General features: G+C 39.0%; 3 protein-coding genes and 1 long non-coding RNA gene across 6 annotated transcripts; 3 read left to right on the forward strand and 1 right to left on the reverse strand.

Moving 5' to 3' along the window:
• Positions 1-656: 656 nt before the first annotated feature.
• Positions 657-6503, forward strand: LOC103977779 (uncharacterized). Its single transcript, XM_009393387.3, has 6 exons — positions 657-921; positions 2070-2246; positions 2688-2807; positions 3734-3913; positions 4376-4540; positions 5804-6503. Exons 1-6 carry the CDS (start codon positions 694-696, stop codon positions 6203-6205), a joined length of 1272 nt encoding a protein of 423 aa, XP_009391662.2. The 5' UTR covers positions 657-693; the 3' UTR covers positions 6206-6503.
• A 4413-nt stretch (positions 6504-10916) lies between these two features.
• Positions 10917-14150, forward strand: LOC103977780 (uncharacterized). 2 transcript variants are annotated; one of them, XM_009393391.3, is made up of 6 exons: positions 10917-11086; positions 11221-11462; positions 11655-11751; positions 12416-12539; positions 12639-13523; positions 13605-14150. In XM_009393391.3, exons 2-6 carry the CDS (start codon positions 11309-11311, stop codon positions 13941-13943), a joined length of 1599 nt encoding a protein of 532 aa, XP_009391666.2. In that variant the 5' UTR covers positions 10917-11086; positions 11221-11308; the 3' UTR covers positions 13944-14150. The 2 variants fall into 2 exon arrangements, with proteins under 2 accessions (XP_009391666.2, XP_009391665.2); XM_009393390.3 differs by lacking the exon at positions 10917-11086 and having other exon boundaries at positions 11135-11462.
• LOC135607166 (uncharacterized) lies at positions 10938-12436 on the reverse strand. The gene is made up of 2 exons (XR_010485101.1): positions 12304-12436; positions 10938-11838 (listed from the first exon to the last, which is right to left on the reverse strand). It is a non-coding gene; the product is annotated as an uncharacterized LOC135607166 (long non-coding RNA).
• Positions 14151-19298: 5148 nt separating the features above from the next.
• Positions 19299-24636, forward strand: LOC135607167 (probable inactive receptor kinase At5g58300). Of its 2 annotated transcripts, XM_065098764.1 has the most exons (4): positions 19299-19598; positions 19996-20080; positions 21371-22747; positions 23731-24636. In XM_065098764.1, the coding sequence occupies exons 3-4, from the start codon at positions 21418-21420 to the stop codon at positions 24357-24359; spliced, it is 1959 nt and encodes a 652-aa protein (XP_064954836.1). In that variant the 5' UTR covers positions 19299-19598; positions 19996-20080; positions 21371-21417; the 3' UTR covers positions 24360-24636. The 2 variants fall into 2 exon arrangements, with proteins under 2 accessions (XP_064954836.1, XP_064954835.1); XM_065098763.1 differs by lacking the exon at positions 19996-20080.
• The last annotated feature ends 1493 nt before the right edge of the window (positions 24637-26129 follow it).

Below are 26129 nucleotides of genomic sequence, written 5' to 3' on the forward strand. Positions count from 1 at the left end.
GGCACTTTGTCACACCCTGCCTGCATGCGGTAATCTCACTGCAAGATTTCGCACCTGCAGCGTTCTGCTCACCGTGCGGTAAGATCTCAACCTTCGAAGTTGTGCCTGCCTTAGATGAGATAAATAGAGCGCAACCATATCACCTACCCGGTGAGTGCACCTGAACTTAAGTGAGACTAAGGGTACACAATTTAAATGAATTTAATATAGCATAAAAATTATATATATATATATATATGAAAATAAATCTTGGATTTCCCACAACGAATCGATCGAAATCAATCTCGTTGCTCTTTCCTTCATTAAGATATATAGATATATATATATTGATATTTTGGATCTCTTCTGTATTCTATATTAGTGCATGACTCACGCAGGAAGCCCGTCAACGAGATATCGGCCACTGAGAAGCCAACGCGTCAGCATCCGGAGAGTGTCCCTCACGGTTAGCCGCTCCCGAACAAAAGGCCAACGGGATCCTCTCCAACTAATTATGGATGGTTGTCGTCTGATGTGTGCGTGACCGTTTGATTGAAATAGGTGCGTACGCGGAAAAACTGAACGGTGAGATCGAAGAATGCAAGCTTTTGATTCTTCGTACATTCTGGAGAGGATCCTCGCACAGCTAAGTACACCATCACAAAAGGAAGAGTTGCTGTTTGGTATCGGACCAACTCGAGCGAGAGAGAGGCGATGGCGTACCGGAGGAAGCAGCCGGCGGCGAGGATCTCGATCACCTTCGAGGACCCACGATCCGCCGCCTCTGCTGCCGAGGCGCAGGCGTCCCTGGCCACGCGCGCGATCCGGGCCTCCGCCGCCCACCGCGACGCCTCTTCCCTCTCCTCCGCCTATGGTGAGTCTGCCGTATCCTCTCCCCACAACGAATCCCATCGGATGAGATCGTCGCCTCCTCCGCAACGGGTGAGCTCTCCTCTCGCTGAATTAATTCGCTTCTTCTGTTGGTATGCTTCGTGCTTGAGCACTGTTTTCCTTTTTGGGATCGTTGCTTCTTTATCTTTCTAATAGAAGATTTTGCGATCAATATTTTAGTCTTTGTGGTTTATCTTGCGCTTCAAATCGATTAGGGAAGTCGAAATCTCTGGTTCCAATAATTGTCCAGTGTTGCAATTAGTGAAATATGACTTACGCATCCGGTTTTATGCCTAGCAGAATTTTTTGGATTTATTTGGCAGCAGATTAGTCAATTCCGGAAGTGATTTCTTGGTGTTATTAGATTTATTATAGCTTGTGGGCTATTTCTCGTTTGATCAGTTGATCTTTCGCTCAAGAATGAAAGGAGCAGAAATGGCCAAATGTTGGCTATATGTTCATTTTGTTCTTACTTTTGAATTTGGGTTTGAATTTGTTAGTCAAACATGGTGATTTGGGGAGATTTTTGGTTGCAGATTACGTCTCTAGAAAGTTGATACAGTGGCATTATTTAGTTGAATTGTGTACCAGTCATGGACATAGCATCTCTTTGGAACCTGACATATATGTTGAAACTGATAGGAGAGATGTGTTGGAATGGTTATGTGACCATATGGCTGAAATTCTACAAGTGCTGGTGTCCGTCATGGATGTGGCGAGCATTTCGGAGTGTCTGTGCTTCATGAGTTAGGACATTATGACTTGTTGACATCAACTAGGATAAGTCACTGTTCTTCAAAAAGAGATGTAGTATGGTTTAAGTCCTTCACCACTAAGCAAGACTTCCTGCTGAGTGGCTTTGAAATTCTTTTTATAGCAGTCTTCCCTCTTGCAAAAGATCAACTTATTTAGCATGCTTGGTACTTCAGTTTAGAGGGCTGGTCATTTTGTTGATCTGGTCGTGGAAAAGTTTAATGCCCACATGATTATAGATTAAATGGAAAATTTAAGATCACAGCCACAACATCAATCCTGAATAACATATACATTTTCATATAGAGAAATGAAGCCTTTGCTTATGAAAGGATTTTGTTGCTTTTCTTTCCTGCCTAAAGCATTTGATGTATAACATGTGCTTACTTAGGATCTCCTATATTTTCTTCTCTTCATTCTTATGAAGTCTATAACTGTCGATGCAGGACTCTGAATCCTATGAATACATATCGATGAAAAATTTAAATGAGTCCAAATATGGATTCTGGGGGACATTAGCCAGGAAAGCTAAATCATATGTTGATAATGATGATACAAACAATCAATTTCAAGCGCTTGAGAGGAACCCGCATCAGACATTTGACAGGTCAACTGTTGATCGGGTAAGAATCAAATCATGGATCCTATTATTATTTGCCAAAGTTTAGGAGTTGAAATTCTGTCATTGTAGGCCTACTTTTTTGGTTCAATGTTGCTGTGAAATAAATATTTTAGTAGTTGTTGTAATTCAGCTGATTGTGGAAGAATCTGACTGATCAATTATCCTTGTACATCAAATTATCACTTATTAGTTCAATAATCATCACCTTGGAGTTCACAACCATAGAAATTTGGGGACGTGTGTTGTGGTTTATTTTGCCCCCTCACTTGGTTTAATTTGGGCCCCCTTTATTTTTTTCTCTCGTTCGCTTTCCTTTTTATGTTTGTATGTGGATTGGGGGAGGTGGAAGCTCTTTTCTTTACGCCCCTCCTGCTAATCCACATCATGCAATTTCAACAATGTTGTACTTTAACAGTATCATTATCATTGTTATTTGGTGCAGTTTCATCATGTGGATCCGTCACCTGAGATATATCAAAAAACTGAAACAACTCATAAACGTTCGGATGCGATTGGTTCTTCCCTTAACCATTTTGGTGGCACAATAAAAAATGCTATTGAGGTGAGTTGTTATCTTTAAAACTTCTCCCCCATATACTCACAATTTCCAATAGAACATTGAGTTTGGTGATTTTTTTTTCTCTAAACATTGTTGATAAAATCCACAAGGTTCCTGCATAATCAAAACAGTGAATTCTTGGATTTGCATTTATCTTTTGTGACTCTCCTGCTCAATATGTATGACTGTTCTGCCAACCTTGTTGATAAAATCCACAAGGTTCCTGCATAATCAAAACAGTAAATTCTTGGATTTGCATTTATTTTTTGTGACTGTTCTGCTCAATATGTATGACTGTTCTGCCAAACTTTCTTTCATTTTTGCAACAGATTCTGTTAGAATTTAGAAGCAATATCAGAAGCAATGATTAAAAGTCATAATGAATTTACAATTTTGAAGATTTGTTTACTTTCAAGTTGAGCAGAAGTGCATATGATTACTGCTGTATTGTTATATATTGTTAGCTTGGTTTGTCAAACTAACAGAAATCTGATTTAAGTTGCTCTTTTCCAACTAATCTGAGCACGAGCTTTCATGTCACAATAAGGTTGTTCTTTCTAACTTGGTTGACCACAGTTTGAGTCACTGTACATTTGACCCTCTTCACATCTTGGATTGGAGGAAACCTTCTGCTTTAGTTAACCTTTTTCTTTCATCTAATGGATAAATATAGGTCAATATTTTTTCTTTGCAACAAATTCAAGGACTCGTCGATTTTTTCTATCAGGAGTGTAGGAACTTTATTCTCACTTAAGATTCAGGAAACTTGAATCCAAAGCTTTGTGATACTATATAGTCCTTATTACAAAACTATATGCAATCTGTCATGCACCAAATCGGTGGATGTTCTTCATTTAAATTTGCTTCCTGCACTGCTTCATTTCTGCATTAGTCTGTTATCTAAGTAATATTTTTCCTGATTTTTACAGGAGGGTCTTACAATTGTGGAGAATAAGACAGCCAACATTATCCATGAAACACGTAAGCTTAATATAAGGAGAAAAGGAAATGCTGCCACCATGCAGGGTCAGGCTGCAGAAAAGTTGGGTCAAGAATATATCCCTCAGATTCAAACTGAATATGAAACTCAACTGAAGGCATCTCGCGACGTAAGGTGGCAAATGTGTATTGCTGAAATGGGTTGTGTTTGACATAAGTTTTCTGCTTTCTTGAGTCAACTGAAAGATTCCTTGAGTTTGTGCTTGTTCATGTCTTCTGGTTATCATGAGTCATGACAATCATTGGATCTTACAACAAGGCAAAAATGCTACTGTATCTGAACATAAAAGACCGGAGTATTAAAAGAACCAAGCGATGAACACTTTCCTGCTCCACATGGTTCGCTCATTATTGTAGTGATTAGTTTGTCTGTTCTCATAACCTCTGTTATTCACTGCCCAACCAGCCAGATTAGCATCGAGTAATTTAGCAAAGTCTTGCAGCGGATCTTTAGATATATGTTTCCTGGAGTTGTTTCCTTTTTCTGTGGCTTTAGAATAAGATATTGAAGGAGGTTTTACTTTTTTTCTCCCTTTCAATTGGATGAATTAGTTAGCTTCTACTATATGCAGGTTGCAAATGCAATGGCTGCAAAGGCAAAACTTCTTCTTAGGGAATTGAAGACTGTCAAAGCAGACCTTATCTTTACAAGGGAACGTTGTGCTCAGCTTGAAGAAGAGAATAAAATGCTTAGGGAAAGCCATGAGAAGGGCGATTGCCCTGAAGATGATGATCTGGTAATCTTATGCTGAAGTATTAAATATATTGGTTGAGTGCAACTCAATTTTAAGTGGTCATCGAATCATTTGCATTGTATTTGATGATTCTAGTTATTTCTAAAAAGATGTTTGATGACTCTGACATGATTCTGCTAACAATTCTCTCTTGTTTTAATTTTTCTAACGTTTCTTTCCAACATACAATTCTACACAAATCTCTCTTTAACATTTGATTCTGCTAAGAATTATCTTTAGCATATTATTCTATTAAGAATTCTGTCTAAGACTTAACACATGATTCCACTAAATTTTTTTCTTACGTATACTACAATTTTCTTGAACATACAATACTACTAATATTCTCTGACGGATGATTCTACCGAGAATTCTCTGTAACATATGATTCTACCTTATATATCAATATTGTTGTTGTCTCCAGAATAAAGAGCCTCGAGGATGTCTTTCTAACAAAACAAAATGAGATATCTTTTAAGTTTGTCGATATCTAGACAAAGATGTGTCTTAACACAATATTAGCATGCTGCATGAAGTAATGTTGCCACTGTAATGTGATTAAAGTACGTTTAGATATGCTTCAGTTTTTATTTGATTATGCTGAGTAACATAGACTTCTTTTGAGAAAGATGGTTATAACTTCTAAGAGCATTCAGATGTTGCGTCTCTATAAAACATGTTTTTGCAGTGGGCAACTTCATGCTCTTTAACTGTTTCCTCCTAACTGTATTCTATTGAATGCTATGCAGGGGTATCACTCTTATATATTTGTTCTGGCATGAAGTACACAGAATAATCTTCATTATACTGGCACAGCTGAATCTATATAGTTCATATTCTGCTAACACCCTTTTGGTCTGCATTTGTCGCTGTTCTAAGAGTATAGTAGTATACAGCCATCTTTTGGATATGTTCTCAATCTTTAGTTTTCAGGTGTTTTGTCAAGGTTTCCCCATATGAGTTGTGCTAGTTGCTTGTCTTTTGAATATATATATATATGTGTGTGTGTGTGTTCTCATCTTTAGGTTTCCTCATATGAGTTCTGCTAGTTGCTTGTCGTTTGAATATGTTTGTATCTTTGATGCTATACTTTAACAATTTGCTTGTTTTTCAAGTAAGACCAAGGTTTAATGCATAGTTATTTGTGTGAAGCATTTATGAGTTATATAAATCCGCACCATTCCATTGAATAGATAGCAAAACCATGGTTCAGTCAGTTCTGTTAATGCAGAAATCTTTCTGTTGCTTGTTGCTTTTTCTTTCCAGATTCGACTTCAGTTGGAGACTTTGTTGGTCGAGAAGGCAAGACTGGCACATGAGAATTCTATATATGCACGGGAGAACAGATTTCTAAGGGAAATCGTGGAGTACCACCAACTCACAATGCAGGATGTTGTTTATGTGGACGAAGGTGTTGAGGAGGTCACTGAGGTGTACATGACTCCTAATGCTTCCTTAACTCTGACGCGGGCTGCCTCCGAAGCAAGCACAGGTTTCATCTCGACACCGCTAGCCCCCGCTCGTACAAACAGTAGCCCTGCCACTCTTCAGCCATCTTTACTACCCTTGCCTTCTATCATCGTGCCAGAAGACTGTCCTATTGTTCCGATGCAGCCCCCACTCTCTGTTCCGACGAAATCAACTCTGCCACCTCAATCGGCCGCCTGAAATCAGGGTTGTATCGAATTTGATATTGCAATACTGACTGTATCCGCTGGTGATCATGTCAGATGGTGATACCAACTTGGTCATTCTAGTTCTGTTGGCATCATCTATTGGGTCGGTTTGTTTGTTGGTCAATAGTGTTCATTTGTACAGTGTTTCGAACTGCTGTTGTAAACTATACCTTGTTTTGTTTTTGGGGTTCGGTCATTCATTGTGCTGCACAAATTTGTGCTAAAACATTGCTTTTAATTATTCACACAGCTGGGCATATTCGTCCAACCCACAGTCCTTTTCATCATGACATTTATCATGGCTTGCTAAATCTTTGGACAATGTTAGTGCTTGCTGCTGCTGTGGCCGTCATCCGTATTCAGGTGCTCGGCCATGTCTTCACCAGACTCGACAAAACCTTTGCCGGCATGTGAAACGGTGGTGTCTGTGAGATGTTGATATCATCCGACAGCTTCTCTAAACTTACGTGAAAGAGAGCGTCTCTTTACACGTCGTTATGAAAGTTAGCATGGATGAGCATAAAGAAGGACGTGTAGTGATGACCCGAACTTACGTACTGTTCACTAACAAATACAATCATATACTTTGCAAACATGCTGAGGGGCGGCATCTTTTACGCCTAAGAGACGGTGTAGGAGCCCGGTGGAGACAACAGCTGCCTGCCTCATCAAATCCGGTGGCTCTAAAGACCACGTCGGTGAATCGGTCGCAGGGAGTGTTGTTGGGACATACAGAAGATGAACACGAACAAGCACACAACGCTGCGCTGCTAATCTCTGACCATAATTTGGCGTCCCAACTAAACTTGCTCTTCTACAACAAATCAGCAAAATAGGCTTCTTGCGGGAACCATCGTTAAATGATCTGAGGCCTGCCGCTGGTTTCACCAATGCTCTGCCCAATGGGCATGCCCTTTCTCTCTCTCTCTCTCTCTCTCTCTCTCTCTCTCCTCTTCTGTCTCTGTTTCCACGACCCCCCTACCGTGCCTTGTTGACTGGTAATCTTATGCTGAAGTATAAATTAAATATCTCGTTTGAGTCCAACTCAATTTGAAGTGGTGATCGAATCATTTGCATTGATTGTATTTGATGATTCTAGTTATTTGTAAGAAGTTGTCTGATGATTCTAACATATGATTCAATTCTCTCTTGTTATAATTTTATTTTCTTTCCATATGGATAGTTTATGGGTGAATTTTCAAAAAAAAACTTATCCTTTTCAAAAAAATTTCCCAGAGTACACTTATTTTAAAAATTTTTAAAACACGACCGACAAGGTAAAGACGCGACCGATGGGCGAAGGACAATAGCCAATAAGAGTAAAATGATTATTTAAAAAAATATTGTTTAATAAAATTTTTTAAAAAGTATGAGTTTTTTTTTTAGAATTCATTCATAATTTTTTTAAATATGATGAATTATGTTTATAAGATAATACGCTTATTAATTATATTTTTAAGATAATAAAAAATTACTTATATGAATTAATTTTTTTGATGATATTCCTAATTAATACCCTATTTCCTGATAAAGTTTATCAAGTATTGATCAAATTTGAAAATATCTTCCATAGCCTTGAACAAAACTAATATCATATGTCTTCTTTCTATTATTTTCTGAAAATTTATTGATATACATTGCACTAAGAAACATTAAATGCTTATCATGTATCCACGTGCAATCTCTCTTTCTCTCTCCTCAAGAAGGAAAAGAAAAAGAAAAAAAAGAATTCTACCCATAATCGAACTAACTTACGGTGCAATTTATGACAACTGATGAACTAATAAGGTATCTTTGTTTGGATGAAAAGATTTGATAAAATATATTTTAGGTCCAAAATACGTCACAATTAATGTCATGTCGCGCTACAGTCGGATCAGCAAGGGAAGCACGTCACAATCGTGACTCACCAATCATAACATATTTGTTCACTAATAAGATCGACCCTTATCGATGGTGACATGTCTAAGATCACAAGTTTTACGAACCATGACCTCGTGGCTTTGCCCATCAAAGAGTTAGTGGCACATTCTATGTTTTCACATCTTGATGAACAAAGAAGTAAGTGATTTTTTCAACAAAAAACAATAACAATAACAGAATATATTAAAGCTTAATTAGGTGGATACAAAATGAATATAAAAATAATAAATAATCAGAAAACTTGTTAGTAGAACCAAAGCATAGCTTCAAAATTTCTCAAAAACCTTAACCTTTTGTTTAATGGTACCCCACGTAGCATGAGTAGGTTGGGTTTATCTCTATAGGAGATTGAGAGTCTGGGAAGGAAGATGAGTCATCGACATCCTTGGGCAGCTATGGAGGATCTAAAGTAAGAAGAAATATTAGGACAAGAGGGAGGAGTTACTTAAGTGTGAAGTTTATTGAGTCGTTTGCTTTTCAGTAGAGGTGTACTAACTCTTGGCCTATCAACCTTGATCCTCAAGAACACCACCTGTAATGACATTATAAATCAGTATGATATCAGTATAATAATAACTTTGAGGAATCTTAGATCCTATATTGTTATGAGCCTTGATAATGCTAATTGTTAATTTTTTTCTCTTCATTTTGAGGAAGTTTTATGATCAACACTCATTAAGTTTGTTCTCCATTATAACCAATTCTATTATTTTTATTAGTAAAATGGATGCATCAAAATATACAGTAGAAGACAATTACATGTCAATACCTCAATTGACTTATAGCTAAGTCAAATCTATATGATCTGTCAAAAAAATACTTTTAATATTGTGGGGTGCAAATTTTTATTTCCAAATCAAAATTATCTTTTCTCCTTTTTGGGCATAATCTTGAATATATATATATATATATATATATATATATATATATATATATATATATATATATATATATATATACTAAAAGTTTACTTTTCATTGGTGGATAAATGGATAACAAGTTTTTTTTTTATATAAAGAATTCAAAGTATTTTATGAAAGTATAGGAGATTATTATTTTTAGCTGAATAATTAAGCTAAAAGTTTCTTTTTCGCTAATTTTTCTATTGTCTTCGGAGGGTCAACTTCATTCTCAAAGTACGAGACAAAAATTAAAATAGGAGACATAACTCGAGAGTCTGTTTAGGTAGCTTGACAGAAAGGATGAGAGACACTTCAGGGCTAAAAACAAAGAACACCATCACTTATATAATATTATATTATGTTATGTTATATTATATTATATTATATTATAATATATATATATAAGTTATAACATCATTCATTAAATAAGTTCCATGTACCCAAACCACATGATCATGTCCTCTGAACAGTGTTTCTGATCTCCATCATTGCCTTGCCTTTTTCTTTTGAGAAAAGATGTCCTTGATGCATATCACCTCACTTTCATCAAGAACCAGTGCTAAATGAGACACATTGCAACTGATTCTTCAGATTCATGTGCTCAATTCTTGGCAGTAAAAATCTCGAGTAATGATTTCTGGTTCTGAAGCTAACCTTGCAAAGACAGTTGAATTGTCAAGAACAAGGCTGCCAATAAACAATATCAAGCTGTTCATTCTTCATCTATTACCTCTAATAGATTCTAACTTGGCAAAGACAGAAAGCTTTTAATCAGTCGATCTGTTTCCAACTTTGAATTACATGGAGCAAAAAAGTACTTAGTTATCTTGAGAACAATCTTTCAGAATAACCTGTTTTTGAACCTTGTTTTCAGTATCAAGGGAAAGCAGTTTGCCACTTTACTTGGAAAGGGTCAGATCTTGATTGCAGCATTATGATTCCTAGGATGCATTGCATGTTTGTGCAGGTCTGTATTCAGTTTGGAGCCTTGAACTCTTCCTTAATGAGCAGAGAATCTGACCCACAAATGATTCACCAAACTCGAGCTCAAAAGACAATCATGTGCCGTCACAATCAGGAACCGTCCTACGAGCATCGAACGGCTAAGATCTCCTTCGTAGACAAACCAGTTCATGCTACTCATCCAGCTGAGATGAGATTAAATTGGCTTAACTCAATGGACCACACTGGTCCAGTCTGAGCTCCAAATGATTCACTAAATGAGGACACTGTGAGATAGAGACATGGCACATGAACATGTCTGTGACCTTGCGACCTGAGGACTAAGGAAGCCTCCCCCAGTGCCATAAGAAGGTGGATCACAAAGTGTCATCAAGGTGCTTGAACCTAAATGGTTCCTTGTCCTACTTATCATGATCCCATCATTGGTTGTCCTCCTTCTCCCTTTCACCAAGTCTCAACCACTGTGGATGGACTGATAAACACTCTCAGCAGCTTCTTGAAAGCTCACTGGAGGTTGCCAAAGGAAGTCATATCAGGAAATAGAGATAGAACTGCCCAGAGGAAGAGCATTCTTAACCATTCCAGTAAAAGTCACAAACTTGTTTGTGTTCATCTCCAGCACTTTTTAGACTTCATCTTGACAACTAGTGGGGAAACCCTGTAATTATTTTTGCCATTTGATCCTAATAGTTCTCAGTTATCTCTGGATGATCACTGCAAATTAAACTCCATTCACAAGCACAGATTCACAACAAAAAAGATAAATATTCAATTCTCTCTGGGGAAGAATCCCAATAAGGTCCAACTACCATCATCTAGACCACTAAAACATTAATTTCCAATCCCTTGATTACACAGCTCTTATTGCAAAGGTTTCAGATATCTGTCAGTCTGATAGGCCTCAATTGTCAGCAGTGAGGTTGACAAAACAGCACCACCAAGAAAATTTTCCCTATATTCATGCAACATAATCCAATGTCATTGGAGAACAGTTGGACATCACATGAACAAGACAAACCAGGAAGCTCTGGTAAAACTTTGAGAAGGCATAAAAGGTGTGGGAATCAGTTTACAGTGTAGAGAAGGTAGCAGAAAAGATTAAAGTACACATGCTTTATCACAGTTTTTTCTCTGATCCATTTAATGGTCCTTCCTTGCCACCCTCTCACACTCAGATCTGAGGAGAATTCCTCCTTACCTTATTTCTCTTTCTCTCAAGGACTTCTGGTGTCAGAGAAGATGGAATGAAGACATGCAACTGAAGCAACTTGCATCACACTTGGTAACAACTTTGATGCTTTCGACAGATGAACAGGACAGGGACAGGGCCACCGACGGGAGGGAGGAACGTGCAGCAGCTTTGCGGAGGAGGAACAAAGGAAGGAGATGAAAGCCTGGATCTCTTCTGGAGGATACACCAGAACAGAGCTAGTTCACATCATGGATCTGACCATCAGAAAGGTGAGGATCTGCGTGTGAAAGATTCCATTCAACTTAATGCATCTTCTTCTATCTTTGAACAACAAAAGATTTACTGAAAATTTCATGTTTGATTCGCTGAATCTCTTTTCTATTACTGAAAATTCAAGCATCTAGAAAGACTTTAGTTCTGCTGTGTTACTTGGAGAAATGTTGTTGTGGTGACTGTTGCAGTATCAATCACACAAGAAAGAACAGGAAAGGGATCCTTGATGAAGAGCAGAATGGATGACCTCTTGTCTGCTGATGTTGGGAAGCATGATTATGATTGGTGAGTGATCATAAACCATCCCTTCTTCGATTCAAGTTCTCCATATGTTCTCCAAGCTATTGTATCTATCTATCACTTCTGATATGCCTGCATCACAAGCATTAATTCTTTGTCAAGATCTCAATTTCTAAGATCAGCAGAGTTTTTAGTTAGCAGACATTTCTCACAAGTTTCAAGAAATTAATAGTTTCTTGGCTAAGATTGCAGTGTCTACAATGAGGTTTCGATGAGTATAAGATTAGAAGATCTGTTTCCAATTATCAGATTCAAATGATGCCAAACTTGGATGAATTCACATTAGTAGTTAGTTGATTGCATTTTTCATCTGCATATAACTCTCCAATGATATGTTCTTTGCAGCAATACCATGCTGCATTTAACCAGAAATACACCAAATTCTCATATTAAGGTACAAGGAAAGAAAGGCCAAGAAAAGGTTGTGAACATAATCTAGTGTTGAAGAGAGTAAGAGACCATTTTAAGTTGAGTTTTTAGAATGATTTCACTCAGGATCTATCTAGATTTTTACGCAATGCATGCCTGCCGACGAACCTTGTTATAGCAAATGATTGTCAGATCTGATCGAGACGGTAGGACAAACACAACACTGAATTGAAGACTTGTGAAGCTAACTGCAAGTCTGATCTGAATTGCATGCTGACAGGCTTCTCACTCCTCCTGGAACTCCTCTCTTTACTTTCTCGAAAGCTACTGACGACCAAAAATCTAGAGCAAATCCAGGTTGCAGATCCAATCCTAGATCAGCGTCAACTGACAAAGCTTCGAGGGTGAGCTGTTTGTGTTCCATGTTATGGTCAATTCAGATTTTGCATGAGGACTTTCTTCAGATCAAGCTCAACAATCTCCCGTGGTGATTTCTCCTGCAGCTCTCTGTGTCTCGGTCAGAGAATGCCAACTCTGCGAAGCCTGCGAGAAGCAGCTCGACCACACGATCTTCCATGTCCAACGCATACTCGTCCTCCACATACTTATCCAACAACAGCAGGACGGCGGTCCTCGACACCAGCACGGCCTCGGTCACTTCCAAACCTACAACCCCTGCTACTCGCTCAACTCAATCAGCACCGTCACGGTCACCGACCCCTGTCAAAGCCAGACCATCCCTGCCTTCTTCCATGGATAAGCCACGGCCGTCTCAGAGTTTTCAGCCTGCGGCGCCAACTGTTCGACCTCAGGCTCCCTCCAATACCTCAAACTCCAGCTCGAGCGCCGCAGCAACTCGACCGTCAACTCCTATTCGTCGCGCGGCGACGACGCCAGCCGCGGCTCCAGCGATAACCCGCTCGGCCTCCGTCGGCCGCGTTCCTGCCACAAACAACAGGAAATCCAGTCCCGTAATGCGTCCAAGCTCCCCGGCGCCACGAGCCCGAACTGTCCCTGACATTCCGTCTGAAGCGCCACCGAATCTTCGGACGAAGGTGCCCGAACGAGCCGTCTCCGCCGGCAGGCAGCGACCGGGGACGGCTTTGGCGGTTCGAGCAACTTCGAACTCCGAGGCCGCTGCTGCGGTGAGTGCGGGCCGCAGGCAGTCGTCCTCACCTGTCATCGCCAGAGGCAGGCTTCAGGAGAACTCATCAGGTAATCGGATGGGCAACAGGGTGAACGAGGTGAAGGCAGCTGACAACAAGAAATCATTGGCGTCAGAGCCTGCAGCTCGGAGACCTACAAAGCCCGCTTCACCGACGGAGAACACCGCGGGCTTCGGCCGTTCCATCTCCAAGAAGTCAATGGACATGGCGCTCAAGCATATGGTTAGCTCCTCCTCCAATCCAAATCCGGTCGTACCATCAAGAATCCGGCACTAGATTTCACAGACTGCAAACTTCTTGTAGGACATCCGGCAAAGCATGGGCGGCCTGCGTGGCGCCGCCCTCTTCCCTCAAAGCATTCGTTCCGCCGCCCAGAAACTCCGGCCCGGTCGCTCAGTAGCAGCTGACTGCAACGGAGCTGCAATGAGCAATGGCGATATTGCCGTCAGACCTCCAAATGAGCCTCTCATGGAAAGAGAGTGCAAGCTGGATCTCTACGAGAGCTCACGGTGCGATGCGATTCTGCTGAAAGAAGATTCCAAGAACATGAATTGGCTGCACAGCACGGAAGATAAGAGTGATCAGAGACCACTGTTCGACTACAGGTTCGGGCAGCTTCCTGAACCTTTCGGGCCTCTGTGACAAGTCAACCTGTCTATATATATGCTTGCAACGTCCGAGTAGTTGACCTTTTCATGTGATGATGGCTTACAATTTGATGCCTGCGGAATAAAGATTGTGTTGGCCTGTAAGCACATAAGTTCAAATGGATTATCCCGCTAAATCCTTCTTCCAGGATATGTTTCAGGCATTCAATAGTAATCAAGACGGTGAAATGTGTTTGGTGTAGATGTAAAGAACATGGAATAGGTAATGGCTGGATAGATGCTTTTGAGTGAACAGTCTCTATTGCTTCTCAGCTGAAACAAAAGTTAGATGAGAACTCTGGGATCAGAAGTGATCTTGATCAAGGGATGATTGCTTTGGTAGTTTTGGTGGCTAACTTGTTAGAGAGAGTAATTAGTAGATTGCAGCAACAGTAATGCCCACTGAATCCAATTGCTGGCAGAGTTTGAAGAACTGAGAGATCATTCTCTGCTATTTCATAAAAGAAGGTAGAACTAAGAATATTTTCACACACACACAATTATATTCGATAAGAAAATTTTCGATACTTGGATCAATGAAATCAGTGATGGCAAACTGCTAAGATCACAACAGAAGTTTCTCTCATTTGATTCACCAAGACATTCAGCTGAGAAATTATATACATCAGCAGACATGGCTAATGATATCTGCATGAATCTGCGCTTAAAAAAGAAGAAATTCCAGCTCTTGATCAGGACATGAGTACAGAATTAAAGAAAAGTTCGACAATAAGACCTATGGAGTTCATCATATAGAAAAGAGGAAAGCTTTGGCCCGAGGGAAAGACAATGAATCAGTCCAGAGAATGGGTAATGGTATATGAGTGTAGTTGGTGTAGCAGCTCCTCGATGTCTTATGGTGCGAGCAATGGCCCAAGGAGTTTTCCCTGTCTTCGATCAGCATATCAACAATGGTAGAGGAGTCAGTTTCGATCGATAGATTGGTGATATTTCTTGAAATTGATGATTGCAGGCCAAATCTGATGGCAAGAGTTTCACAGTGCACAGTAGTTTGGCCTTGGAAGTATTGCTGCCTTCCGATGACAAATCCTATGCCTCCATCCTGCGAAAGGGAAGCACCGTCTGTGTTCGATCTGTAAGCTATTATCTCCAGTAACCAGTGATTCCTGCAGGAACTTGATGCCAATTCAATGAAGAGAGATCTCACTTAGAACTTTTCATAGTTCTTAATAATCAAAAACTTCCTTGATATATAGCTTCCCAGATGGAGAACATTTCAAGCCAATGCCTCCTCAGTAATTAACTGAGATATATTGTAATAAACAGGTAAGTCAGTCATAATGAATGAGAATATCCTGTCATAAGTGATAGAAGATAAGATTTTCCCAACTTGATAGAAGATAAGATTTCTCCAACGAGGAAATCTCTCTATTCTGTTTATTCTACTGAGGGAAATCCTTCCTTCTAATCTGATAGGGAACATGTTAATATATTCAAGCTAAAGCTATTTCATTTCTACAATAAAGCTTCTTCGATTATTGTTCTTATCTTCTATTCTTTTTATCATGGTATCAGCAGTGAGAAAAGCGAAGCTTCGCTCTTGCCTTTGGCCAGCGACCAATCGCTGAGAAAAGCGAAGCTTCGCTCTTGCCTTTGGCCAGCGACCAATCGCTGAGAAAAGCGAAGCTTCGCCCTTGCCTTCAGCCAGCGACCAACGCCGCTGCAACCACATTCCTGAGAGGCTCCACGGCCAATCCTCATCTTCCTCACCGTGGTAGTCTTCGTTGATCTACCAACAGTCGACGGACTTAAGGAGAACGAAGGGCGGACATAAGGAGAACAAAGGGAACGCCTGTGCCCTCACAGCAACAATACTCACAGCAACAATAACGATCTGCTCTTGCTCTACTCACAAAGCCTCTCGCTTTAAACCATTCTTTGCATCGATCCAAGATTGATATCCTTGTCAGGAGCACCATCTTGCCCCCGGGCATAATAGAAGATAAGATTTTCCCAACTTGATAGAAGATAAGATTTTCCCAACGAGGAAATCTCTCTATTTTGTTTATTCTGTTGAGGGAAATCCTTCCTCCTAATTCTATAAATAGGAGAGGGAACATGTTAATATATTCAAGCTAAAGCTATTTCATTTCTACAATAAAACTTCTTCAATTATTGTTCTTATCTTCTATTCTTTTTATCAATAAGCACTTTAAAATACTTTTTTCTTTCCAAATAAGACGAAACTTTTATTAACTAAGAAGAGTCTCTGAAATATGACCTATGCAGGTCATCCTACAAAACAGATGCTGGAACTCAAAATCAAATAGATTTCAAGAGAATATTAAAGGTTTAGAGATGCTTTAAGTAGGTGCTGGGAAGAATATATTTGCTGGAAGGAATAGAAATGGATGTGACTCCACACTGTCCTTGTAAGTGGTCTTTCAGTTTTTTCTTCTTGCATCAAAGTGATGCACAATTATGAAGAAACAAGGTAAAGTTTCATATATTTCCACTTCCACATTGTTTTGATGTTTTATCCAGAAGCTGAAAAGAATCTTGCACTAAATTTTGTCCCCAACCAATGGCCTACACTAGGCTGGTTGGATCATTGGTAACAACATCTATTTTCTGCCAGTTCAGAAAAAAAATAAGTTAATTCTATTACTAAAAGCATAGAGCTTCTCATAGGTTTGCTTTCTTTTTCCCTGAGATTTCAAAAGATTTTTTCTTAAATAACTAGATCATATTAACTTCATATAGTTGATGGTATTAACAATCCAATAACTCTACAACCAGAGACATGATAATTTTAAGAAACTAGAAGTTTCCAGAGAAGTACAATGGTAATGTGAAAACTTATTTGGAGCTTAATTTCTGACTCAGGCCAAGAGGCTGAACTGCAAAATAGTCATGGCTTTGATGCATCATAGAGTAAAAATTACAGAATGCATCAAAAGTAAATGATACAGTTTGGCACAGAAGTAGATAGATAAATATGAAACCTTTGGACCACTTCAGAACTGTCTGACACATAGTGATGGAAGGAAGGATGTCCAATCACAATTAAATGCAACCACTGCTCTCCTCTGGCTGTTTGCTCAATGATGGCTGCTTTGCCTGTATTCCATCACAAATCTTGCCCAGAAGAGTAAAAGCCAAAGAAGATGCTTTAATTTATTTATGGTGGTTGCATTATGCTTGGACCAATGAAACTTTGCCCAACACAATCTAAGAATCCTTTGGACAGTGCCATGAAGTATTATTATTTGAGAATTGGATGTATTAGAATATGTAAGATTCCCTTGTAGCACCTAAAATCCACATTACAATATGTTGAAGTAGTGATTGTAAAAGATCATTGACATATATTATACTCTTGTTAGAATCTGAACAAGCAGAACAACTTAGCTCTTCTGCATCATTATCATCATCTCTCTCTCTCTCTCTCTCTCATTTGAACACAAATAGTATTTCATATGCATCATGATCACAATTTGAAATTTGTAGGAGCATGCTGAGGGCATTGGCCTTCATTCAATGCTTGAAAGATGGACACTAGACTTGGAATCCTGGTGCAAGAAATGGAGAACAAGAGTTCTTTGGCAGCCAAGGAAGGTAAAATGTGACTTGAGCCAACCCCAACATGTTCATGCTTTTGCTTTTGATAGCATTATGATCATCATTGAACCATAACATGATCCCCACATCATGATTCCACTAGGGACACACTGCTATTTGGAACCAGTAGCCTCCATGTCCTATACAAAAGCATGCCTCTTGAGCATGTGACAATCCCTGATGTTCCTTGATGATTTTGTCTTTGCAGACCATACTTATAACTTATCATTTTTATGAATGATAAAAATGATACTTTATAGATGTATGGTCTTTGCTGACCATACATGTATAAATTGGAGAGAGGTTGACATGATGACCCTATTTATCTGCAAGCTATCAAACCAGCATTGATGAATGATGGCCTTGCTCAAAAATATTTCACTCAGGTGCATAGGTTCACTTCAAAGTGTACAGTCTTTAAGTAGAAGCTTCATGAATATGTAATGTAATGGGGAAGGCCTTTAATGCTCTACCTACTAAAATACTCATTAGATTTTTTTTTTGGACAACAAGAATAAGGATTACTGTTCATTTTGTAATATTTGTAGTGATAGAGATAAAAAGAAGGGAGAAAAAAAATACAAAACAGGGAAGTAAATGAGCTTGAAAGAGTTAGAGACAGTACAAACTGAAGGTGGACAGATGAAGGAGCTGCAATGCTCAAAATCAGCATGATGTACTAACTCATCACAATCTTGCACCAATTAGGACAAGGCAAGATGTGTGGATTAAAGTGAGTTCTAACTATATAAATTGATGTCATGATATTTTCTTTTTCCTTTTTTTTTTGTTGGCAAAATTACATCTACATATATATTCCTTCAAAGTCAAAATTTTAACTTCTAAAGTAAATATATCACCAAAACCTAAGACCTTGAATTATTTAATTATTAGTTATCATTATTTAATTATTTTTTTAAAAAATATTTTTATTTCATTATATTAAACGTCATACTCTTATTTGACACTTAATAATCAATTATAATTGATTATGATATTAAAAATATTAGAATTTTATTATTTTAACGATTATATACTTCTTTAACTCAAAGAAACTTATATCAATCACAACTAAAAATAGTTAACTTGAATTTTCTTGAATGAATATTAATGGCTAAGTATCTTAATATTTGGAGCTACATATATTATAATATATTTTTATAATGATGATTATATTATTTCCAAACTTTAAAAGGATATATATATATATATATATATATATATATATATATATATATACGGTTTTCCAAGGACTGATTATATATTTTTATTATATTTAAATAGGTGAAAAATGAAACTCACGTGAATCCCACGTGGATGGCATGCCCGAAGAGTTCAATTTTGCGCGTACGCAGAGATATTAATGCGTACCAAACGTCTACACTATACCCTTGAATGCAATAGCATCAACATGTACCTAAGGTCACAGGTGGAAACATCTACCCGAATCACTATTGGAAATTAAGAAACACTAAATGCGGGATCCACCAAAATTCACTTTTTTATTTGAGGTACGTTGACGGGCAACGTTCTTTGGTCGCGATAGGTTCCCACGGTCTGGAACTCCGGTCTCATTAAATAACCTCATTGAATAACTGAGTTACTGTCGTCTGATTCAAATCTGACGGCTCCGATCAAACGCCAGAACCTAGTGGTCCTCCGACGCCTTCCTTCGACACATGCAAGGCATATGATGAGGGTAATTTCGTGATTCGTACGAATGGGAAGGGCTTTTCCTGTTACCGCTGCTTTAAGTGCTCTCCCCGTCACCTCTGATCGCTGCTCCGCCGGCGTCGAAGCCACGCCAAATCTTTCCACCTCCTCCGCGTTCATCCCCGAAAACGAGTATGTAATCGGACGAATGCAGCCTCGGTTCCAACTTTCATGGGGAACTCATCTTGCTGAGAGCCTCCAGACACGGGTTTGATGAGATCAATTTGTGGGTTGTCGGAGCTGCGTTAGAAATCTGTGTTCCTGGTTATTGTTTGAGTTCAGCTGCTATGATGGGTTTGTGGCTTCAAAGGTGGGATTGTTAACAGAGTTTCGAGCATCTGATGTTAGTGGTGAGGTAAAATTTCTGTCCGCTTGCTTCCACGTCGCTAAAGTTCTTATCTTGTACAAGTAGTCAGTCGTTCCGGGATGTAGCAACCGGTAGCGGCTCGTTTTTGGAGAAATGGGGTGGCTCTAAGTGTTATGTAGTCGGCTAATGTGATTAAAGCTTGACTTTGAGCTGCGTTTTTAGTTTTAGTTGTGGATTTTGAGCCGTATTTAGGGGAAATTAATGCCTTTGGGCTGTAGTTTTGGGGAACTTTGCTCCTATTTTATATTCTTTTTTCTTCTTTCGGAGCTTTTGTGTGGGTTTTTTATGTTGGAATCTGGTTCTGCTTAGTGTCTTCAAGTAATAATGAGTCCTGCTTCCGCTTTCGCTTCTGAAGTCAACCACTTGTTTGTTAATCTTTGAGCAGAGTGCTTCCATAATGGAAGAATCATGGGGGCTTGCAGATAATCTGTTCAGCAGTAAAGGAAAAGGCCCGTCCTTGTTCTTCTGAGGCATGTGAAGTTAGGGCTTTGATGCTAGTACTCTGTTCATAGTTATGCTAAAAATGTTCGCTTGGGATCGTTTGATATTGTTAATAGATAAAATTATCTTACTTGTCACCTAGTCTCCTTTTTTCCCTCTTTATTCTTTTGACGAGGGAACATGTTTCTGCTTTTGTTTTTTGCTTTGTGGAAGCCCTTTTGGACCCAAATTTCTTTTGGCAGTCTTTGTTTCAAGCTGCTTCATTAAGTACAAGAAAAGTAGATATGGCGAATTCGGATCTGTTGCTCTTTAACAAAAGCATTGCTGAGCTGTTGTTTTCTTTTTCTGCTGATACCTTTTGGTTTTTCTTGCGGCTAATCAAACATATCAGTCTCCTCTAATCTGTGTCTTAAGTGCTGCTAAATAAAATAGGGGAACTTTTGTTTTCTTTGTAACAGTGCCCTTTCCAGAAAGCATGTCGCTTTCTCTTTATACGTTTGTGTTTTCTTTCAGAGTGGCCTAGCTAACTATGCCAACCATCAGTGACTGTGGAGAACCTTCGCCACAGCACCTGAGATGTATTTTCAATATATTTTATATGAGGCATTGTTTGATCATAAATTTGGCAATATTTCTGTTGAGATCAATCAAAATTTACCGCAAAGCTTCTTTTTGAGAAATTTTATTTGCACATGTCTCCCTTCCAAAACTAGATGTATTTGGGTGATGTTGTTGGCTTGCTTCTTGTTGAGCCTTGCTTTTTGTGCAATCTCATTGTGCCCAGCACTAAAATCATCTGGAGCCATGAGGAGATAGTGGTGAAGAGAACGTGTCTTCACTGAATGCTACATTGGGAAAGTGATGACTGTAATGGCCCCATCCTAGATAAAATTGCAAAAGTAGGACTGCATCTTTTCTTAATGTAAGCAAATGCTTACCTCCCCACTTCTGAAAAAATAATCTTTTCTGGCAAATTGTTTTATTTAGGTTTTTGTCCAGCTGAATGTTCTTCCAACTCAAGATTTCTAACTTAAAATATATTAATTACTAAGTTGCTTCTTCTACTTTATTTTATTCTAGGTGTCGGGATTGATCTAAATATAAAAATTGCAAGAACAAATCTTAATTTTAAAGAAAAGTTTGGGGTCAAGTTGCTTTTTTTGCTTTTGCCATCTCTTTCCTTTGGATGCTGTATCTGCACTTGTTTGCTTATGCTTGTCAAAGAAGGCTCCATATTTGGAGGATATCTTTTGTATTTGTAGATAAATACAATACACTCTATTTTCTTTTCTTCCACTGCTTACTTGTTCTTCTATCAGTGAAACAGGCCAGGAAGCATGCTCGCAAATAATCAAAGTATTCGTCCATGTCCCGATTCAGAAGAGTAGCCATGGATCAGCCCAAGCATAGATGTTTTTCATTTGCAAGTCTTCCTGTTCTTGTCATCATTCTATTCTTTCTGAGTGCTGTCACTGCTGACTTAAGTTCAGATAAGCAAGTTCTTATTGCTTTTGCAAATTCAATTCACCATAGCAGTAAGCTTAAGTGGAATTCCAACAATTCAATCTGTTCTACTTGGGTTGGTGTTACTTGTTCACTAGACCGGACTCATGTCCTTGCCCTTCGATTGCCAGGGATTGGACTTTATGGCTCAATTCCGGCAAACACACTTGGCAAGCTTGACCATCTCCGAGTCTTAAGCCTACGATCGAATCGCCTCACTGGAAATCTTCCGTCTGATATCTTTTCGCTTCCCTCCCTAAAGTTTCTCTATCTTCAGCACAATAGCTTCTCAGGGGAATTACCAACTTCACTCCCTTCTGCCCTTGAGTCTCTTGATCTCTCCTATAACTTCTTGACTGGAGAAATTCCTACAAGAATTCAGAATCTCTCTCAACTTTCTGTCCTAAATCTGCAAAACAACCTTTTTTCTGGACCAATTCCTGATCTCAAGCTCCCAAAGCTGAAACATTTGAATTTCAGCGATAACAATCTGAATGGTTCCATTCCCTTTTCCTTGCAAAGGTTCCCGAATGGTTCATTCACTGGAAACCCTCACCTTTGTGGCCCTCCTCTACCCCAATGCGCTGCAGTTCTCCCTTCACCTTCACCTTATAACCCTTCTTTGGCACCCCAACCAACATTTCCTGAGAATCATGAGAAAAGCTCCAGGAAGAAAACAAATTCAGGGTTGATAATTGCAATTGCTGCTGGAGGGTTGGCTGTACTGCTTCTGTTTGCAATTTTGCTTTTTGTATGTTTCTTTAAGAGGAAAGAGAGAAAAAGTGGTGGAGATTCGAAGGAGAAGAGTTCAGGTGGCGGAAGGGGTGAAAAGCCCAGAGAGGAGTATAGTAGTGGAGTTCAAGCTGCTGAGAGGAATAAGCTGGTTTATTTTGAGGGATGCACTTATAACTTTGATTTGGAAGACTTGCTGCAAGCCTCAGCTGAAGTCCTTGGTAAGGGGAGTTACGGGACTGCTTACAAGGCTTCCCTTGAGGATGGTATGACCGTAGTGGTGAAGAGGTTGAAGGAGGTGGTGGTGGGAAAGAAAGAATTTGAGCAACAAATGGAAATGATAGAAACTGTCGGGCAGCACCCAAATCTTAACCCTCTTCGTGCTTATTACTACTCCAAGGATGAGAAGCTTCTAGTTTATGACTATGTTCCTACTGGCAGTTTCTCAGCCCTCTTGCATGGTATGTTACTCTAAATTTTAGTTTTCTAATTCTTTTGATGTATATGTTGTACTTCCTATTTGGTAGCATCAACCCAATTTTTGAAGTGACTAGTATGATTGGAGAATGGAGATACTGCCTAGTCTCAGGTTCAAGAATGTGGAAACTATCACATGGGACACATTTTTTGGGTAATATTTTTTTAGCCAACGGGAAGAAGCTTAGTTGAATTGTGATTGTTCACTTCCTAATTTACATTTTTCAGCCCCATAAGTATCAAATGTATTGAACAATGTGCCTTTTATTTTAGAAGATAAAATATCTCCCTTAAAAGATTTCCGTTGTTGTAAATATATGTTAGAAGACATGCATCCTTCAATTGTCCAAAAAGTAACTACTCGGGGTAGGGGCCCTTTAGTTTCATTTCTATTTTCCTTTATCTTACAATAGGAAGTAGATCATTTTTGTAAGGGTGGAAATAATGTATTAGAACCTAGTCTTACAAGAGTCTCATTTCCTGCCTCTCACAAAGGCCTCAAAACCAAAGAAACAAAGGCTTGGGGAATCTCAAACCACTTTTCTTGGGTGATGCCGTTAGGTCTTTTTTTTTTCTCCCAGTACTCCAGTATACAAATTAAATGAGGCTTCAGAATGTTATGATTTCTGAAGTCCTTAGGATAATTTGCTTCTAAGGTTAGGTTTAGGAATCAATGCATTGTTCCTTTATTTAATAATCTTTTTCGCTTTTGAGTCAGGCCTGTAACTAATGTATAGTCAGTATTGAGTAAGAGTAGCTGATGCACTTCAAGCCTGAATTCTAAAGTTTCTCGGAGTTATTTGTTCTCTTTTGTTTCTTTGTGACACCTTTGGAGTAGTTAAGATGAACTAGCTATTGTTTCCTTCCAATTGCATGAGGTGCTAGTAAATTAAACAAAAGAAAATCAGAAGCTTGTCTGTTCATAATTGTAGGTCTTTTTGTTATTTCATTGAGAAATGATGAACAGGGACCAGGGGCACCGATAGGCCCGCATTGGACTGGGATTCGAGAGTGAAGATCATACTTGGAACAGCTTATGGCATTGCACATATACATTCTAAAGGTGGTGCAAAGTTGGCTCATGGCAACATCAAATCATCCAACATCCTCCTGAATCAAGATCTTAAACCCGTTGTCTCAGATTATGGCCTCATGGTCCTAATGAACCTTCCTGCTAAGCCCTCTCGGATCGTCGTTGGCTACCGTGCACCTGAAACCATTGAGGCCCGTAAGATCACTCAGAAGTCTGACATCTACAGCTTCGGGGTCCTCCTGCTCGAGATGCTTACTGGGAAAGCTCCACTTCAGTCTCAAGGGCATGATGATGTTGTGGACCTGCCGCGATGGGTCCAATCTGTGGTGCGTGAGGAGTGGACTGCTGAAGTTTTTGACAGAGAGCTAATGGGATCTCAGAACACCGAAGAAGAGATGGTCCAGATGCTCCAGATTGCAATGGCTTGTGTTGCTAGGGTTCCTGATCGACGCCCAAGAATAGAAGAGGTGATTCAAAGGATTGAGGAAATCCGACAATCTGGTTCAGAGAGCAGGCCATCCTCAGAGGACAGGCACAAAGACTCTAATGTTCAAACCCCATGAGAGCTCAGATGGAGAAACAGATCCAAACTATTTCAGAGTTAGTCGGCTGTAGTGAGGTTTGCCCAAAAGGGTGCCTCACACCCCTTGCTATCTTTTATTGCATTAGCCATTAAGCATGATAGTGATTGTTACAGATTTGTCATGTATTTTGATCTGGGATTGCCGTGTGTCGTGTTTATTGCATTAGCCATTAAGCATGTTAGCGATCTGGGTTTGTGTTCTCATATCAAAGATAGACCTATTGACACAGTTGTAACTGTGTGTTAGATCTCAAGAATTGTCTGCCCTATGGAAAGAAAGAATTCCTAGTGCTGTGATTCTTCACAGCAGAATTACTAGGCACTGACTGATTGATGTAGTTGCTGCAAATGGAGGGCATTCAATATATGGTTTCATGTTTATGTCAATAACTTGTTGCTCCTACAAATCAATAGCAAAAAATCCAAGTTGACAGGTTGATGGATTTCCCTTCGCTCTCATTCGATAGATTTTGATTGTTTGATAGCAAAAGTCTAAGGATCCAATTTTATCCTCATCACTTTATCATTCGTAGAAAATGATATTAATGAGTGAGCAGCTTGATCATGTAATAATTGTCCGTATACTTGCTCAGGTATGAACTCCATTTGGGTATCAACTTTCTTTCCAAACATATCCCAAATCTGATCGAAGGAACCCCATTTGCGTATCAACCTTCTTTCCAAACACATCCCAAATCTGATCAAACGATATCTAAGCTTAGTTTGAAGTAGTTTAACTGACTGATTCGGCTGTTATTTTCTTTATTTTGAGAGGCAAGATAGAAACCAAGACTTCTTGAATTGAATCCAAAAGAATCTTATTGAAATTGAATCTGATTTCAAGATACTGATTGATGGACATTTTGGGCAAGAGGGTCATCGCACTGCAGTCTTTTACGAATATTATTACTAACAAAAATAGACAAACTTAATTTAAAGGGTTTGAATAGACTCGGATTGAAACTTTTTTAACGCTGGGATTCTTTTTATTCGCTGTCAAAATAGTTGAGACTTTACGATTTTGCCGTCGAAATCCACAGGCATACACACTAATAATGGAAAGTAAAATTTGAGTGTATTCTCAAATCTTCAATCCCTGAAGGTGGAAAACCTCTTTATACCATATGGAGGCATAAGAAAAAGTTCAAAAGTCAAAAGGAAAAACACTATTAATGCATTGTAAAACCTCGTAAAAAAAGTCAAATCTGCAATAGAAGGATAGAGTGCAGAAGTCGATTTATGAACGACTTGAGTTTAGATGCAAGGCTGGAATTATTGTTGGTCTCCACTTTACCACTTGCAACTCTGGTGTCCTTTTCACCCACCTTCAATAATGCTGTGTGTCCCACATCATGATCAACTTGCAGTTTAGTGTGGCAACTGCAGACAACTCTCATGACACCTATCTTTCAAGAATCATTTAGATTGCCGACAACTGCAGCTATCTGCAACACACATCTCATGACAACTATCTTCACCAGTTCTAAAAGAAAGCCAGAGTTTACAGCATCAAATCACAAACAAGACTCCCAAAGTAGGAGAAGAAAACAAATTGATAATATATCATCTATGTTTTATCATCTTGTCAACACAATCTAAAATTCCACAGATCTCTGTTGCTAAAACCATCCATCTTCATGATGATATTGAAGCTATCTGCAACACAAATCTCATGACACCGATCTTCACCAGTTCTAAAAGAAAAAAAATGATATCATCGTCATGTAGCATCTATGTTTTATCATCTAGG

This window comes from Musa acuminata, chromosome BXJ2-3, assembly GCF_036884655.1.
Source record: "Musa acuminata AAA Group cultivar baxijiao chromosome BXJ2-3, Cavendish_Baxijiao_AAA, whole genome shotgun sequence".
NCBI lineage: Eukaryota > Viridiplantae > Streptophyta > Magnoliopsida > Zingiberales > Musaceae > Musa > Musa acuminata.

What these genes read in the sequence shown, in the direction of transcription:
- LOC103977779 (XM_009393387.3), top strand. Translation starts at nt 694, where the DNA reads ATGGCGTACCGGAGGAAGCAGCCGGCGGCGAGGATCTCGATCACCTTC. An exon ending in CGTCGCCTCCTCCGCAACGG is followed by an intron (nt 922 to 2,069) that starts GTGAGCTCTCCT and finishes CTGTCGATGCAG; the next exon opens with GACTCTGAATCCTATGAATA. An exon ending in ACAGGTCAACTGTTGATCGG is followed by an intron (nt 2,247 to 2,687) that starts GTAAGAATCAAA and finishes TATTTGGTGCAG; the next exon opens with TTTCATCATGTGGATCCGTC.
- LOC103977780 (XM_009393391.3), top strand. Translation starts at nt 11,309, where the DNA reads ATGAACAGGACAGGGACAGGGCCACCGACGGGAGGGAGGAACGTGCAG. An exon ending in TGGATCTGACCATCAGAAAG is followed by an intron (nt 11,463 to 11,654) that starts GTGAGGATCTGC and finishes TGACTGTTGCAG; the next exon opens with TATCAATCACACAAGAAAGA. An exon ending in ACATGGCGCTCAAGCATATG is followed by an intron (nt 13,524 to 13,604) that starts GTTAGCTCCTCC and finishes AACTTCTTGTAG; the next exon opens with GACATCCGGCAAAGCATGGG.
- LOC135607167 (XM_065098764.1), top strand. Translation starts at nt 21,418, where the DNA reads ATGTCCCGATTCAGAAGAGTAGCCATGGATCAGCCCAAGCATAGATGT. An exon ending in TTTCTCAGCCCTCTTGCATG is followed by an intron (nt 22,748 to 23,730) that starts GTATGTTACTCT and finishes AATGATGAACAG; the next exon opens with GGACCAGGGGCACCGATAGG.